This window comes from Uranotaenia lowii, chromosome 3, assembly GCF_029784155.1.
Source record: "Uranotaenia lowii strain MFRU-FL chromosome 3, ASM2978415v1, whole genome shotgun sequence".
NCBI classification, from domain to species: Eukaryota; Metazoa; Arthropoda; class Insecta; order Diptera; family Culicidae; genus Uranotaenia; species Uranotaenia lowii.
Window position 1 is genome coordinate 198,006,155 of NC_073693.1, and position 15,877 is coordinate 198,022,031.

General features: G+C 35.8%; 1 protein-coding gene across 6 annotated transcripts in view; it reads left to right on the forward strand.

The window, feature by feature from the left end:
- The window catches only part of LOC129755218 (Kv channel-interacting protein 4), a 181,809-nt gene that overhangs the window by 110,141 nt on the left and 55,791 nt on the right, over window positions 1–15,877 (forward strand). For 2 of the 6 annotated variants that reach the window (XM_055751604.1, XM_055751606.1), the window contains exon 2: window positions 14,713–15,270. The exons of 2 other annotated variants lie outside the window; for them this stretch is intronic. In XM_055751604.1, coding sequence (XP_055607579.1) covers window positions 15,000–15,270 — 271 coding nt within the window. In that variant the 5' untranslated portion in view covers window positions 14,713–14,999. Of the gene's footprint in view, window positions 1–14,674; window positions 15,271–15,877 lie in introns of all 6 variants that reach the window. 2 more of the 6 variants (XM_055751603.1, XM_055751605.1) reach the window with 2 other exon arrangements.

The window sequence follows — 15,877 nt, forward strand, 5'->3', positions numbered from 1 at the left end:
ATGTTTTTTTCTGTTGAATTTTCCAAAAGGAGAATGATAAAATGATTTAAAATCAGTTTGTTTCTTGTAACTAGTTTTGCTGGTTCATCAGTTATCGATGGTTTATTTCACTTAAAACTGAACAGAATCTGACAAAAGATTTAAAGCTTAGGTATTAGACTGCCTCAAATTTGTTTGGGGAATTCAAAACTTTTGAAATGTTATGCGCTGCAAGCTTAAATTGATCCTAGGCCTAGTACAAGATCTCATGCCAAATTTGGGCCAGATCGGATCACAGAAAGGGGTCGCTCAACGAGCTTGAAGTTTGTATGGGATTTTGAGACATTTTGTTAGGGAGAAACATGAAAAACCAGTTTTTCATCAATAACTTTGGTTTCCGTCGGCCGATTATTTTCGAAAACGGTTTTTCTTAAAACCTAAATTATGAAAAATATTTCATCCGGAAACTGCATTTCGATAAGACTCAAGATAAAAAAAGTTATTAGGCTTCAAAAATGGGCTAACTTTTTTAAGGATGGTATTCATCACTGTTAATGAGGCGTCAATATGTTCGATCGCCCCGACTCATTAACAGTGATGAATACCACCCTTAAAAAAATAGCCCATTTTTTAAGCCTAGTAACTTTTTTTATCTTAATTCTTACCGAAATGCAGTCTTCGCATGAAATATTTTTCATAATTTAGGTTTTAAGAAAAACCGTTTTTGAAAGAAATCGGCCGACGGGAACCAAAGTTATTGATGAAAAACTAGTTTTTCATGTTTCTCCCGAACAAAATGTCTCAAAATCCCATACAAACTTCAGGCTCGTTGAGCGACCCCTTCCCGTGATCCGATCTGGCCCAAATTTGGCATGAGATCTTTTACTAGGCCTAGGATCAATTTAAGCCTGCAGCGCATAACTTTTTCAAAAGTCGGGTTATTTGGGGCACTTTATTAGGTATCCAAAATACTGTTCCACTGTTATATCTTCAAGGTATTCTATCGATATAATAAACATTTCTTTAGTAACTTCTCCAAAAATGAAAATCGTTTTATTATCACAGTTTTTTCTTCTTATAAAATCGTACGCATTTAATTTATATGTTGAATCTGAATTACATTGACTTTAAATACCTATAACTATAAATTTAAATCTTCGTTACTGAATCGAATTACATTGAATACTTTTCATTCAAAAAAATGAGCTTTCTGAAAGGATCGGGATAAGAGGTATTTAAAACAAATTTTCATATTTTGTCAGTTATGGGATTAAATAAATCTACATTTTCTAAATCTGGTATGCTCATTAAGAGATGCAATTTCACGCCGAAACCGACACGAAGTTGGCATGGCCCTTTCAGAATTCAAGGTAAATTTGTGAGCATAAAAATCTTACATAGTAAAGCAACTTGGCATACTTAGTTTTCACAAAAAATATACAGATCAGCATCTGAAAAGGGCCTAACTTTCCAGACAAAAATTTTATAAAAATTTTTAGCTCGAAAATTTTAATTTGTTACAATGTGGTTCATGAGAGAATTTAGGAAGAAATTATTGAATTAAAACAATTTTTTTTTTGAAATCCTACACTGAGAGAAATGCATTTCAAAAATTAAAACACAATTTCCCAAAAATGCCATCTCTTAATTTGATTTTTTTTTTCTAAGCCGGGTAATAATAAGGGCTACACGTCGTTCATACATTGCCATTTGTGCACATTTAACACGTCCGTCGCCACGCTCATTTTGGTAGTTTTGCTTGCCAGGCGCAAAGAAATTTTCAAAGAGAGAAAGCAAAGAGGCCGCAGTGGTCGGAAAATCGCTCAAGAAAAGCAATCAGGAATGGTTTCTAGCTAGAATGATGCTACCTCCGAGTGCTGTGATACGCACGTGGTAAAAGTACCCATTGAATATATGTCGAAAATCAACACTAACTTGATACAAGAAAATATACCATGCCCCATCGGAGGATACCGTTGCTATTCGTCACGTGGCTAATCGACGGTGATCGACATACTTGGTGATACATTTTGAACGTCGCTCCCTCAATCATTCCCGAACGTCTATCCTCGCATCATTGTTGATAATGCTCGTTATTGATAGACGATCATTAATGTTTCAAAAGGAAAAATCTGAATAAATACCAGGACCACATGTTCAAAAAAGCTGTAGCACATGCTGGACAGTTCATTGCGGTTACCTAGTCATGATTTTGTCCTTCTAGGCAAAACGAAAAATAAAAAATCATCTGATAACCTACATAGATCGCTCAGAACTGATACATATCAGTTATGATCCTAAAGGTTGATAGTCGTTAGGGGAAGGAAATCAGCATCGAGACGTTCGTTGCTGATAGTCTGCGTCCTTTTTTACCTCATCATGTATCGCAAAAGTGTTTCAAATACAGAAGCGTCGTTGTCATGCATGATTGTTTGTATGATTTGGTTGAAGAAGGAAAATTTGACTGCTTTGATTTTTTGGCTCTGAATGTAGTCAAGCATAGCTCAGTGAAAATGATTGATTTTCGGAAGCATGAAAGAGGGAGAACTCCCATATTTGAAACGTGTGGCGAAGCTGAGCGGTAAACTCCAGTAAGAGAGCGTCACCTGCTTTTTGATGTGACGGGGCCCCCCAGGAAATACACCCGTCTGCCAAATATGGGTGACGTGGCGACGAACGTGTTAAGGGAAAAAAGTTTTTCTAACAAAAACTTGTTCATGATTTTTTTTTGAAATTCATAAAATTTATTTTTCCACTGTAGATTTCCAACAATTAATTCAAAAACTGCTTCGTTGAATTGATTGTACTGATTTTGATGAAATAAGAACTGCGATTGTAATAATTCAAAAAATGAAAGTAATATTAAAAATCTATGCATGCATTTACTTTATTTTGTTGCCATATCGAATAAATTAAAAATTTAAAAGTCATCTTCAGAATTAGAATACATTTTAGATGCAATTTGATGTTTATTCATAGGTACAAACGAATGAAACTTTTGTGTTCCGGCAATCGTTTTGGTCTTTTTAAATAAACTCTCAAGTTCCTCCGACATTTGTGTTTATTGTTCTTTAGATACGTAGCAGAAATTCATTTTGTGATAGCTTTCTCTGTTTGTTTAACTGCACAGTCATATAGTTTTAGTAAGATTGTTTCCATAATCACAAGCAAGATATGCTCGTTTTGCCACTCTTTTAAGCGTACCACCAATAGCGTCACGAGGACCTTTTCCGTGTGAAGTGGCCAAGAATTGCCGTTCAGTATCCTACCCAATTTTCTGCTTAAAACTACTTTCAAATTATACACAAAAAAATTTCAAAATTTATTTCAGTGTGGACTTGAAAAAGTTAACGACTTGTAGGCGTTATTACTACCCGTATTAGAAAAAAATTTCATCAAATTCTGTAATGGCGTTTTTTTTGGGAAATCAAGTTTCAAGTAATGCATTTTTCTCAGTGTAGGATATCAAAATATTTTTTGTCAATATTTTTTTTTTTAAATTCATTCATTTTTTTAAAACTCTCCCGTAGACCACATGTGTGTAGGAATTGTGATTTTGAGCTAAAAATTTTCATAAAAAAGGTCTGGAAAGTTTGGCCCTTTTCAAATGTTATTCTAGATGGGAAAACTAAGTATGCCAAGTTCCTTAACTACATGAGGAATATACACCCACAACCTGTATACACCTCTCAGGTGGCGATGGAAATCCCGTGCTAAGAGCAAGTTCACTGGTGTTGGGAAAAAGTGGTAGAAATTTCGACACTTACGGCACATATTGAAAATTATGCCATGCAAAAATATTTTCAAGATCTGTGGCCTTCTAGTTTTTTTTACAACACGTGTTGTATTTTCGCATGCTGTGATGCAAAAATAGCAATATTTCTATCACATACGGCTGAAATAGAAACAGTGTTGCAAAAAAATACAACGCCCCAAGATCTTGAAAAAACATTTTTGCATGGTGAAATTTTCAAAATGTCAAAATTTCTACCACTTTTTCCCAACACCAGTGAACTTGCTCTAAGTGTTAGTAAAAGTTTTTTTTTGTAAACACTGTAACCATGCCAATACGTGACGTCAGTTGCATTTTCGAACAAACAACCACCATCGCTGTACCAGCGAAAACTAGAGAGAAAAAAAAAAAATATTTCCAACTGCTGTTTACGATTCTCGCCTAGGATACATAAACATCATCCTGGCAAGTGACGTAGGCTTTGTTTACCTTTTTACTTTTTGAATAACAAGTTCTGTAATAGTGTGCGTGTTTCTTTTTTTTTAAATATGTCTTTATTTGTATCAATTCATCATTACTTTTATATTACATTATTACATTAAATTAGGTGTTCAGCTCAATAATGAACTGTTCAGAGCCCTATAGTTAACTAGATAATAAAAATTTATTTATAAGATTTAAATTTGCTGTGCGCAATCAAGTATTTAATGTAGGAGAACATCCTGTAATGGCAAAAATATTTTAAACTTAAAACTAAACACTATCTTAAAATAAAACTAATTATAAAGAGAACGAATCTTTGCGATGGAAGACTGCATCGATTTGCCTCTGAAGTTGGAGATGATGTTGTTGGCCATCTCTTCGATCGATTCAATGCCCGCAATCCGATGAAGATCTTCGGTGCTGTGCCAAGGTGGAAGCCGCAAAATCATTTTCAGAACCTTGTTCTGAATCCTCTGGATGGCTTTCTTCCTCGTCGCGCAGCAGCTAGACCAAATCGGAACTGCATACATTATCGCTGGTCGAAACACTTGCTTGTAAATAAGCATCTTATTCTTCAGGCATAGTCTGGATTTCCTGTTGATGAGAGAATAATGAGATTTAGTATATTTATTACATTTAGATTGAATATCTTCAATGTGATTTTTAAAAGTAAGATTCCGATCAAGTTTAAGTCCCAAGTACTTCACGTGATCAGACCATTCTAATGAAACCCCATTAAAAGTTATGGGATGATGTTGATGTTGAGTTTTCGACTGTATGTTTTGATGAAATTATATTCGGCAAATCAGTCCAGTTTCTTATAAAATTTATTTTAATCCTACGTTTCGGTGTCGTATAACACCTTCATCAGGGATCCTACAATTTGTGTGGTTTAAAAAGTGTAATGATTTGTGTTTTAAAAGCTTATACTTAGTCCTACTTACAAAATGGTCAATCTTATTGTGCTTTAGTAAAAGCGTATTGTCCGGTCTATTTTTTGTTGGATTCCACTGTAAATATATATAATTTTGTGATTTTGTTGTTCAAAGTGTTATAAAATCTATCTTACGTAGTTAAATTTAAAATTTCAAATTTTCTACACACAAAACACTTATCAGTACTTTTAGGCGGTATGATTGCTATAACATAGTTTCTTCTTGCGGTGTTTTATGACTATCGGTATTTTTGGCGTTTGTTTCTTTATGGCTATCGGTATTTTTGACATATGGTTTTTTATAATTGTGTTTGTGTAGTATATCTAATACTGAGGCAAAGATAGTGTTGAGATTGTTTACATCTGTGCGTTGGTTGACTGTATTGTTGGTGTTAAATATGTGACACATCTCTAGAAAGTTTAGAGTGTGTTTGTTGAAACTACTATCCAGTACGATAGTTTTTTCAAGGTTGAATGTGTGCCCTGTCTCTAAAATGTGTTCGATGAGAGCTGTATTGTCTTTCTCTTTCTGTCTATTGGTTGCTGTGGTGTTGTTTACATTTCTGTCCTGTTTTGTTGCTAGTACTTTCATGTTGCTGCGATGTCCTGAGAGTCGTTGGTCAAGCGTATTCTTGGTGAGTCCAATGTATACGCATGGACAGGGCTCTTCACATGGGATCTGGTAAACAACATTGGATTTCTCTCCGATCCTCTTTGGGTCTTTCACACGTGTGTGTAGATCTCCTACTGTTAGGTTTCTCCTGCTGGCGATTCTGACGTTGGGGTAGTCGGTGGCTAGACATTGGATGAGTCGTTCGGTGAGCAGTGGAATATAGGGCACCGAACGATAAACTATTTCTGTGCTGGATATGTCGTCGGATGATTCTTTATTTTCAGGTGGATGGATGGCTTTCGGGATATCGGAATGACTGGTTTCTGGATCGGATGCTGAATCTGCTAGTGGATTGTGGTGTAGTGTTGTGATGATCGGAGTTTGAATGGAATCTGGCTGATGAAGTGCTGAATTGTTGGTGGATGATTGGTTCTGGCCGGTGTTATTGTGTGGTTTGGATGATTGATCGAGGTTGATGGTTGAGCTGGTTGGTGATTTATTGGAGTTTGGATTGATGTGGTCGGTGAGCAGGAGATGATGGTTGATGTATGGTTCGTTGGTTCGTTGCTGTGATTTTCGTTGCTGTATTTTCTTGTTTGTGTTTATCATTCTGTTGATCAGTTTTGTAGGGTAGTTGTTTTGAGTGAGATATTTCCGTATTATTTGGAAAATATCTTGATTTTCATCGTTCCTAGATAGGAAAGCTATTCGTTCGATGAAGTTATTGGCGACGTTGAGCTTATGCTTAAGTTGGTGGCAGGAGTGCCAGTTTAGCATTCGTCCGGAAGCTATGGGCTTTATGAACCATTCTGTTTTAAGTTTTTGATTTGTACCACGCACTACGACCATATCCAAGTATGGGAGGCGGTTTTCATGTTCGATTTCTATTGTAAATTGCAGTCGTTCTTCTTGTGAATTGAAAATATGTAGGACTTCTTCACAACTGTTTTGCGGTATGGCCATGAATAAGTCATCGACGTATTTGCGTATGATCGGAACAGGAAATGGTAGATTTTTAAGCGCCTTTGCGATGATGGTATCGAGAACCAATTCGGACAATATTGGGCTAATAGGGCTGCCCATAGCAGTGCCATATTCCTGAATGAAATATTTGTTACCATATTGGAAATATGCTGCGTCCATTAAGAACTCAATGATTTCCAGGAATAAATCGAGGTTGATATTCGTATCTATTTCGGACCAATGTTGAATTATGTTGCTTGTGACTAATCTTCGGGGGACGTTGGTAAAGAGTGAAACAACGTCCAGAGATATCATAATGTAGTCTTTTGGTAATGTGAGACCGTTGACTTCTTCACAAAAATCGAACGAGTTCTTGCAGCTGTATGGGCTCAGTATCGATTTTTGCAAGATTTCACTAAAATATTTAGCCAAGTGGTATGTTGGAGCGGTAACATTAGGCACTACTGGTCGAAGAGGCAATTCGGCTTTATGCGCTTTCGGTTGCCCGTAGATTCTGGGACAGGTGGCGTTGTACACAGTTAGCCTTTTTCCCGTAAATTTATCAATCAGTTTGAGGTCCAGAAGTCTTTTAACAAAATTGTTATTCTTGGTTTGAAAACTTCCTGTGGGGTCTCTTTTCATTAGTCGGTAGGTGTTACCATCGTTAACGAGTGTGGACATCTTTTGATGGTAATCTTTGGTGTTCATTATCACCGTTCTGTTACCTTTGTCGGCTGAAAGGACGCACACTTCTGGTTGATTTTTCAAAAAAGACTTTGTGGCACGTTTTGCTTGTTGAAAGAATTTGTTGGTTGGATCAATGGATCGTGTTTGTTGGTTAAAACCGTGTAAATAATTTTCTATGATGTTAACAGTTTTACATCTGTTAGTATTTTGTATTCTTTCGTCTTTGTTCGTTGTGATGATCCCTTCATCCCTTCAATATTTCCTCGCCACATTACCAATTCATTCAAATGTGTTCATGAAATGCTTGCACAAAACGGTCCATACATCAACAAAATCAACAGAATTATACAACAATTCAAAAGAAGCATTTTAAATATTGAAATCAAACAAACCTTTTATACAATATCGGAAATTACAAAGAAAATACAGAATATCAAATTCTTAACAACAGACGAAACCCTGTCTCAGTCGTTTATGAATACACAGAACACAGCCTTCCGTAACAACTTAAATCGTAAAAATAAGAAAACAGAACGAAAACTTCAACTTATTCTTGATGAAACAAAAAATCATGAATTGAAGCTCAATTTCAATGAAAAAGCAATTCTCAATAAAACAGAGATTGACATCCCTGGCGAAGTCATTACTCTTCTCAGTTTGGGGCCAAAATTTGCGCTTCCGCCTAACGGAATGATTGATATCCCGTTCTATCACATTATTGCAGATTTAGAAGGGATCATCACAACGAACAAAGACGAAAGAATACAAAATACTAACAGATGTAAAACTGTTAACATCATAGAAAATTATTTACACGGTTTTAACCAACAAACACGATCCATTGATCCAACCAACAAATTCTTTCAACAAGCAAAACGTGCCACAAAGTCTTTTTTGAAAAATCAACCAGAAGTGTGCGTCCTTTCAGCCGACAAAGGTAACAGAACGGTGATAATGAACACCAAAGATTACCATCAAAAGATGTCCACACTCGTTAACGATGGTAACACCTACCGACTAATGAAAAGAGACCCCACAGGAAGTTTTCAAACCAAGAATAACAATTTTGTTAAAAGACTTCTGGACCTCAAACTGATTGATAAATTTACGGGAAAAAGGCTAACTGTGTACAACGCCACCTGTCCCAGAATCTACGGGCAACCGAAAGCGCATAAAGCCGAATTGCCTCTTCGACCAGTAGTGCCTAATGTTACCGCTCCAACATACCACTTGGCTAAATATTTTAGTGAAATCTTGCAAAAATCGATACTGAGCCCATACAGCTGCAAGAACTCGTTCGATTTTTGTGAAGAAGTCAACGGTCTCACATTACCAAAAGACTACATTATGATATCTCTGGACGTTGTTTCACTCTTTACCAACGTCCCCCGAAGATTAGTCACAAGCAACATAATTCAACATTGGTCCGAAATAGATACGAATATCAACCTCGATTTATTCCTGGAAATCATTGAGTTCTTAATGGACGCAGCATATTTCCAATATGGTAACAAATATTTCATTCAGGAATATGGTACTGCTATGGGCAGCCCTATTAGCCCAATATTGTCCGAATTGGTTCTCGATACCATCATCGCAAAGGCGCTTAAAAATCTACCATTTCCTGTTCCGATCATACGCAAATACGTCGATGACTTATTCATGGCCATACCGCAAAACAGTTGTGAAGAAGTCCTACATATTTTCAATTCACAAGAAGAACGACTGCAATTTACAATAGAAATCGAACATGAAAACCGCCTCCCATACTTGGATATGGTCGTAGTGCGTGGTACAAATCAAAAACTTAAAACAGAATGGTTCATAAAGCCCATAGCTTCCGGACGAATGCTAAACTGGCACTCCTGCCACCAACTTAAGCATAAGCTCAACGTCGCCAATAACTTCATCGAACGAATAGCTTTCCTATCTAGGAACGATGAAAATCAAGATATTTTCCAAATAATACGGAAATATCTCACTCAAAACAACTACCCTACAAAACTGATCAACAGAATGATAAACACAAACAAGAAAATACAGCAACGAAAATCACAGCAACGAACCAACGAACCATACATCAACCATCATCTCCTGCTCACCGACCACATCAATCCAAACTCCAATAAATCACCAACCAGCTCAACCATCAACCTCGATCAATCATCCAAACCACACAATAACACCGGCCAGAACCAATCATCCACCAACAATTCAGCACTTCATCAGCCAGATTCCATTCAAACTCCGATCATCACAACACTACACCACAATCCACTAGCAGATTCAGCATCCGATCCAGAAACCAGTCATTCCGATATCCCGAAAGCCATCCATCCACCTGAAAATAAAGAATCATCCGACGACATATCCAGCACAGAAATAGTTTATCGTTCGGTGCCCTATATTCCACTGCTCACCGAACGACTCATCCAATGTCTAGCCACCGACTACCCCAACGTCAGAATCGCCAGCAGGAGAAACCTAACAGTAGGAGATCTACACACACGTGTGAAAGACCCAAAGAGGATCGGAGAGAAATCCAATGTTGTTTACCAGATCCCATGTGAAGAGCCCTGTCCATGCGTATACATTGGACTCACCAAGAATACGCTTGACCAACGACTCTCAGGACATCGCAGCAACATGAAAGTACTAGCAACAAAACAGGACAGAAATGTAAACAACACCACAGCAACCAATAGACAGAAAGAGAAAGACAATACAGCTCTCATCGAACACATTTTAGAGACAGGGCACACATTCAACCTTGAAAAAACTATCGTACTGGATAGTAGTTTCAACAAACACACTCTAAACTTTCTAGAGATGTGTCACATATTTAACACCAACAATACAGTCAACCAACGCACAGATGTAAACAATCTCAACACTATCTTTGCCTCAGTATTAGATATACTACACAAACACAATTATAAAAAACCATATGTCAAAAATACCGATAGCCATAAAGAAACAAACGCCAAAAATACCGATAGTCATAAAACATCGCAAGAAGAAACTATGTTATAGCAATCATACCGCCTAAAAGTACTGATAAGTGTTTTGTGTGTAGAAAATTTGAAATTTTAAATTTAACTACGTAAGATAGATTTTATAACACTTTGAACAACAAAATCACAAAATTATATATATTTACAGTGGAATCCAACAAAAAATAGACCGGACAATACGCTTTTACTAAAGCACAATAAGATTGACCATTTTGTAAGTAGGACTAAGTATAAGCTTTTAAAACACAAATCATTACACTTTTTAAACCACACAAATTGTAGGATCCCTGATGAAGGTGTTATACGACACCGAAACGTAGGATTAAAATAAATTTTATAAGAAACTGGACTGATTTGCCGAATATAATTTCGTTATGGGATGATTTTCTTTAGGTTTTAAAAATTTAGCTCTTGGCTTATGAGGAAATAAAATAAGTTGAATTTTGAAAGCGTTAGGAGAAATTTTCCACATTTTCAAGTAATTCAAAAAGGAATTTAAATTTTGTTGCAATCTACTGCGTACCACCCGTAAATTTCGACCTTTGGCTGAAAGCAAAGTATCATCAGCAAACAATCTTCTACCTTTTCCTTCTGGTACATCAGGAAGATCGGAAGTAAAAATATTGTATGAAATTGGCCCAAGTATACTACCCTGAGGGACACCAGCTCTAATGGGTGTCCTTTCAGAGCATGAATTTTGATAGCTTACTTGTAAGGTTCGCCTAGTCAAAAAATTTTGAATAATTTTGAGATATACGGGAAAATCAAATCGAGCTAATTTAGCTACTAAACCTTTGTGCCAAACACTGTCAAAAGCTTTTTCAATATCAAGAAGAGCAACACCAGTTGAACAACCTTCAGATTTGTTAGCGTTAATCATATTAGTTACACTCAAAAGTTGATGTGTAGTAGAATGTCCATGACGAAAACCAAATTGTTCATCAGGGAAAATAGAATTCTGATTAATGTGAATCATCATTCTATTCAAAATAACTCTCTCAAATAGTTTACTTAAAGAAGGAAGCAAACTAATTGGAGCTACTTTGGCATTTTTCCATTTATTTGGAAAATAAGCCAAGTGAAAACATTTATTGAAGATTTTAACTAAAAAATTTAAAGTGCTTTCAGGCAACTTTTTAATAAGAATATAGAAAATCCCATCTTCACCCGGGGCTTTCATATTTTTAAATTTTTTGAAAATCAATTTAAGTTCATCAATATTTGTCTCACAAGAACTTTCAAATACATTTTGTTTAGAAAGAATATCATCAAATTCAAGGGAAATTTGAGCATCAATTGAACGTACAACGTTTAAATTAAAATCATGAGCAGACTCAAATTGTTGGGCTAATTTTTGTTTGCGTGTTTCTTCATCACCTTCTTTGTACCACATTGATACACACACACAAAGTTTCATTCAATTCTGAGAGGGCTAGCCAGATACTGTGTCGAGTTGGTGCGAAATCCGTCTATATTCATTACGATTACGTTACTAAACTTTGTGTAGGTGGGGATTTTTTTTTATTATCTGACGGGTTTGCGCCGGGGGTCTTCAGATTTTCCCCAAAATTGAAAATTTGGTTCATTTTTGCGACTTAAAAACACATGTATTTTTTCAGATTTCTAACATTTTTATTTTTTGAGTTAGCTTCGGTTAAATTTTTTTGTAAATAAAAAATAACCATTTTTCAAAGCTACATAACTCTGTTATTTTTCAACTGAAATTATAGAATAGCACATCAAAATGCATTGAAATTTTATCAGCTTTCCAAATAAAATAGTTGAAAAAAATTAAATAATTACCTTCAACATGAAAAGTTGTAAATAAACTTTAAATGGCGTCTAAAAGTACCGTCTGCACCACCGAATATTTTGCTAAAAATACCATTGTATAGCTCGATTTATGATGCAACTTTCATCTGAAGACACCAAAGTGGGCCATTAACACCTTGAAGAGTTATGAAAGAAATAATGACAATAAATCTCTTTTTTTGCATCTAAAACAAACAATGGTGGAACAACTGCACTCACATATGGAGATAGCAAGCACTTCTAATAACATGGAAACAAAAGAACTTATCAAAGCAGGTAATAAACTCTATTTTTCATCCTTTTCAGACTGCTCCTACTCGCATAACAGTCCAATATGAATTTTCGTCATTTTAGGTCAACATAAGGCTTCAAAATAAAAACACTAAAAAAAGAGATTTTGTTCTAGAAATTTCGAAAAAAATATCAATTCGTGGCTGTCCTATAGGAAATATACCTGAATAACAGTCCCATATGTGAAATACCACGGATTTGAATACTTTTCAATGCTTCTTTCGGCTAAATAGTATTTGGTTTATTGCTTTGAATCATGTAAAACATTTTTAACATTTTAACTCACTTGATGTCGAATGATGCACAGTAGTTTTCGAAGGCAGGTCTGACTTTCTTAGGAATGACATACTGAGCGAAAAACTATCGGATGCAATCAAAAATCGTAAAAAAAATTTAACTTACAATGTGGAATTCACGATATTTTTTTCCAAAAGTATGTTTCCTTTTCTGGCATTTGCATTTAGAAGGTTAAAATGATCAAATTCAAGTCATAGAAAGTAGCTTGGTGAACAAAATATATTTGTATGGGACTGTTATGCGATTTATCATGACAACCTAGAAACGATCTTCATTTATGCTGAAAGTGGTGGTCACAATTTAAAAATATATTCCAAAACAGAAAAGCTGATTTCCTCGCTTGCTTATTTTTGCATATGGGACTGTTATGAAAGTAGGGGCGGTAGATTGTTGCAGCTTAACTGACTTCATGTTATATCCAAAAATCTAATAACGTATTCGTTTATACTCAGTTTTGCACCAGGTCACAACAAGTTATGCACATTTTACTGTCATTTTTAAAAGTTTATGCGCTAAGTTTTGCATCCGTAATTCCCCAGATTTGATTTAAAATGGACGGTGGAACACTGAAGATTCGTTGGTGAGCGATCGAGGTAGCAAAACACTGACGACGAATTATGTTCGTTCTAGTATGGTAAACCTCAAAACTGGGCGAATGGAGAAAACGAATGCGGTAAAAGTATCATATTTTCATCATTTTACAGCCTGGGCTGGCTTCGATTATTTCTACAACATTTGTGCTACTTTCTCATACTTTTTTGATCTAAACACAGGGACTGAACCTTTTACTACTGGCATTGATAATGCTCCACAATGATCTTTGATCGAAAAGTTAATAAGTTATATAGTATATGACCAGGTTGTAAAAGCAACATTCCCATTATTAGTTATATCACATTAACAATACGATACTAAGAATTTTGGTTATAATTTAAAGTCAGTTTTGCTGCAAACACTCTACAAAGCACGAAAAAGTAGTGTTTTCTACCTGCTTTGTTAAGTTCTTTTGTTTCCATGTTGTAAGAAGTGCGCGCTACCTCCATATGTGAGTGCAGTTGTTCGACCTTTGTTTGTTTTCGTCGCAAAAAAAGAGATTTATCGTCACTATTTCTTTCATAACTCTTCAAGGAGTTGATGGCCCACTTTGGTGTCTTCAGATAAAAGTTGCATCATAAATTGAACTATTCAAAGGTATTTTTTGCAAAATACTCGGTGGTGCAGACGGTACTTTTAGACGCCATTTAAAGTTTATTTACAACTTTTCATGTTGAAGGTAATTATTTAATTTTTTTCAACTATTTTATTTGGAAAGCTGATAAAATTTCAATGCATTTTGATGTGCTATTCTATAATTTCAGTTGAAAAATAACAGAGTTATGAAGCTTTGAAAAATGGTTATTTTTTGTTGACAAAAAAATATAACCGAAGCTAACTCAAAAAATAAAAATGTTAGAAATCTGAAAAAATACATGTGTTTTTAAGTTGCAAAAATGAACCAAATTTTCAATTTTGGGGAAAATCTGAAGACCCCCGGCGCAAATTGTCAGGTAATAAAAAAAAATCCCCAGGTGTTAATCAATCAAATAATGAAGTCATTACTAGAAGTCGAAATTATGATTTAAAAAATACCCTTTCAAATTGGAACTAAATAACAATTTATTGGTAAAAGGAATTGAGTCATAACAGTTTCTACAATAACATTCGAGATTCTCGCTGTTTATTAAAATGCATTTGCGTGATCTGTATGAATAACTTTCCAAGCATCCTAAATCTTAATAATTTGTCTCGATAAACTAATTGCAACCATCTGTCTCTGATTAATAATGAATGTTCTTGTTTTTGATCTGATGTTCTAACAACTCTCATAGCTAGCTACTAAAGTAATAAATTGTTCCAAAATGGTCAGTGACTAGCAGATGGACGCGCAGACAGTTCCTGCCTTGCCGCCTTTAGACGAACCAGCATGATTCACTGACTGAAACCAGTGCAAAATAAAGTGCCAGTAATTTATTCTGCCCTGAAAGCAGCGCGAATGCCAAATAAATAAAACAACAACCCAGCAAAGAAAGAAGGAAACTGAAAGTCATCAACAATAATAATAGTAATAATTCCTCAAAAAAAAAAGGATAACCGACCACCTCCAACGAAAGAACCGAAAGTTACTAAAACAACAAGCAGAAACAAGCGAAAGCCATGGCCGGGCCACATCTGGACGAGTCCACGGTAACGACTCCGTCCATAACTGGAGGCGTCGTCGTCAATACCGCATCCCTGAGTCTCTCGCGGCCAACGAACTACGACAGCTCAATCTGTACGATTGACGACTTTATAACCCACCTGAAGCACAAGGATCTGGAGAATGACGTCTCGAAGTACCTGAGCCACAAGCAGCGACCACTTTGCCGGCGGGTCCTCAGCTACCTCCGGACGGCCTGGATGGGGGCCAAGCTCAACTCCAAAACTGGTATTTATCTTATCTAGCAAGCATAATCCACCCCAGAAGAGAAAAAAAACCAACAACTTCATCCATATCCCCACATCCAAAAACATAACGTCCAAATGTGCTTTTTCCGCCAGCATGACCAACGCGTTTTTATGGTTCCGTTCCATTCCGTTCTGTAGTTTATCTGTTTTATGAGATAGTATGGTTATTATCGCTTTTTATTGTTCACATTTACACATGAGTTGCTTGTATCGTTTCGCGCTTTCGTTCGGATTATCTCAATTGTATTGGCATTAGCGCATGCATCAGCTTATCATTAATTATTTTCGTCCATAGTATTGTTATTGTATTGAGTGATTTTCACGAAAAAACATAGTTAAGAGACGTTCGCAGCAACAGTTCGATTCTAAGATGAGAGAAGTTCGATTTCTAGAAAAGCAAAAATAAAGGTATCAACAAAACCAAATCACAGTTTGAAACTGTTAAAGCTACTAAAAAGTCTCGCCATCTCAATTCGAACGGATGCTTGACTCTTATGTAAAATTTTGAACACAATACTTCGACTTCACAATAAGGAATTTCAAATCTGAAATCTGCATGTGTTTGTGTGTTTATGCTAAGGCTAAAA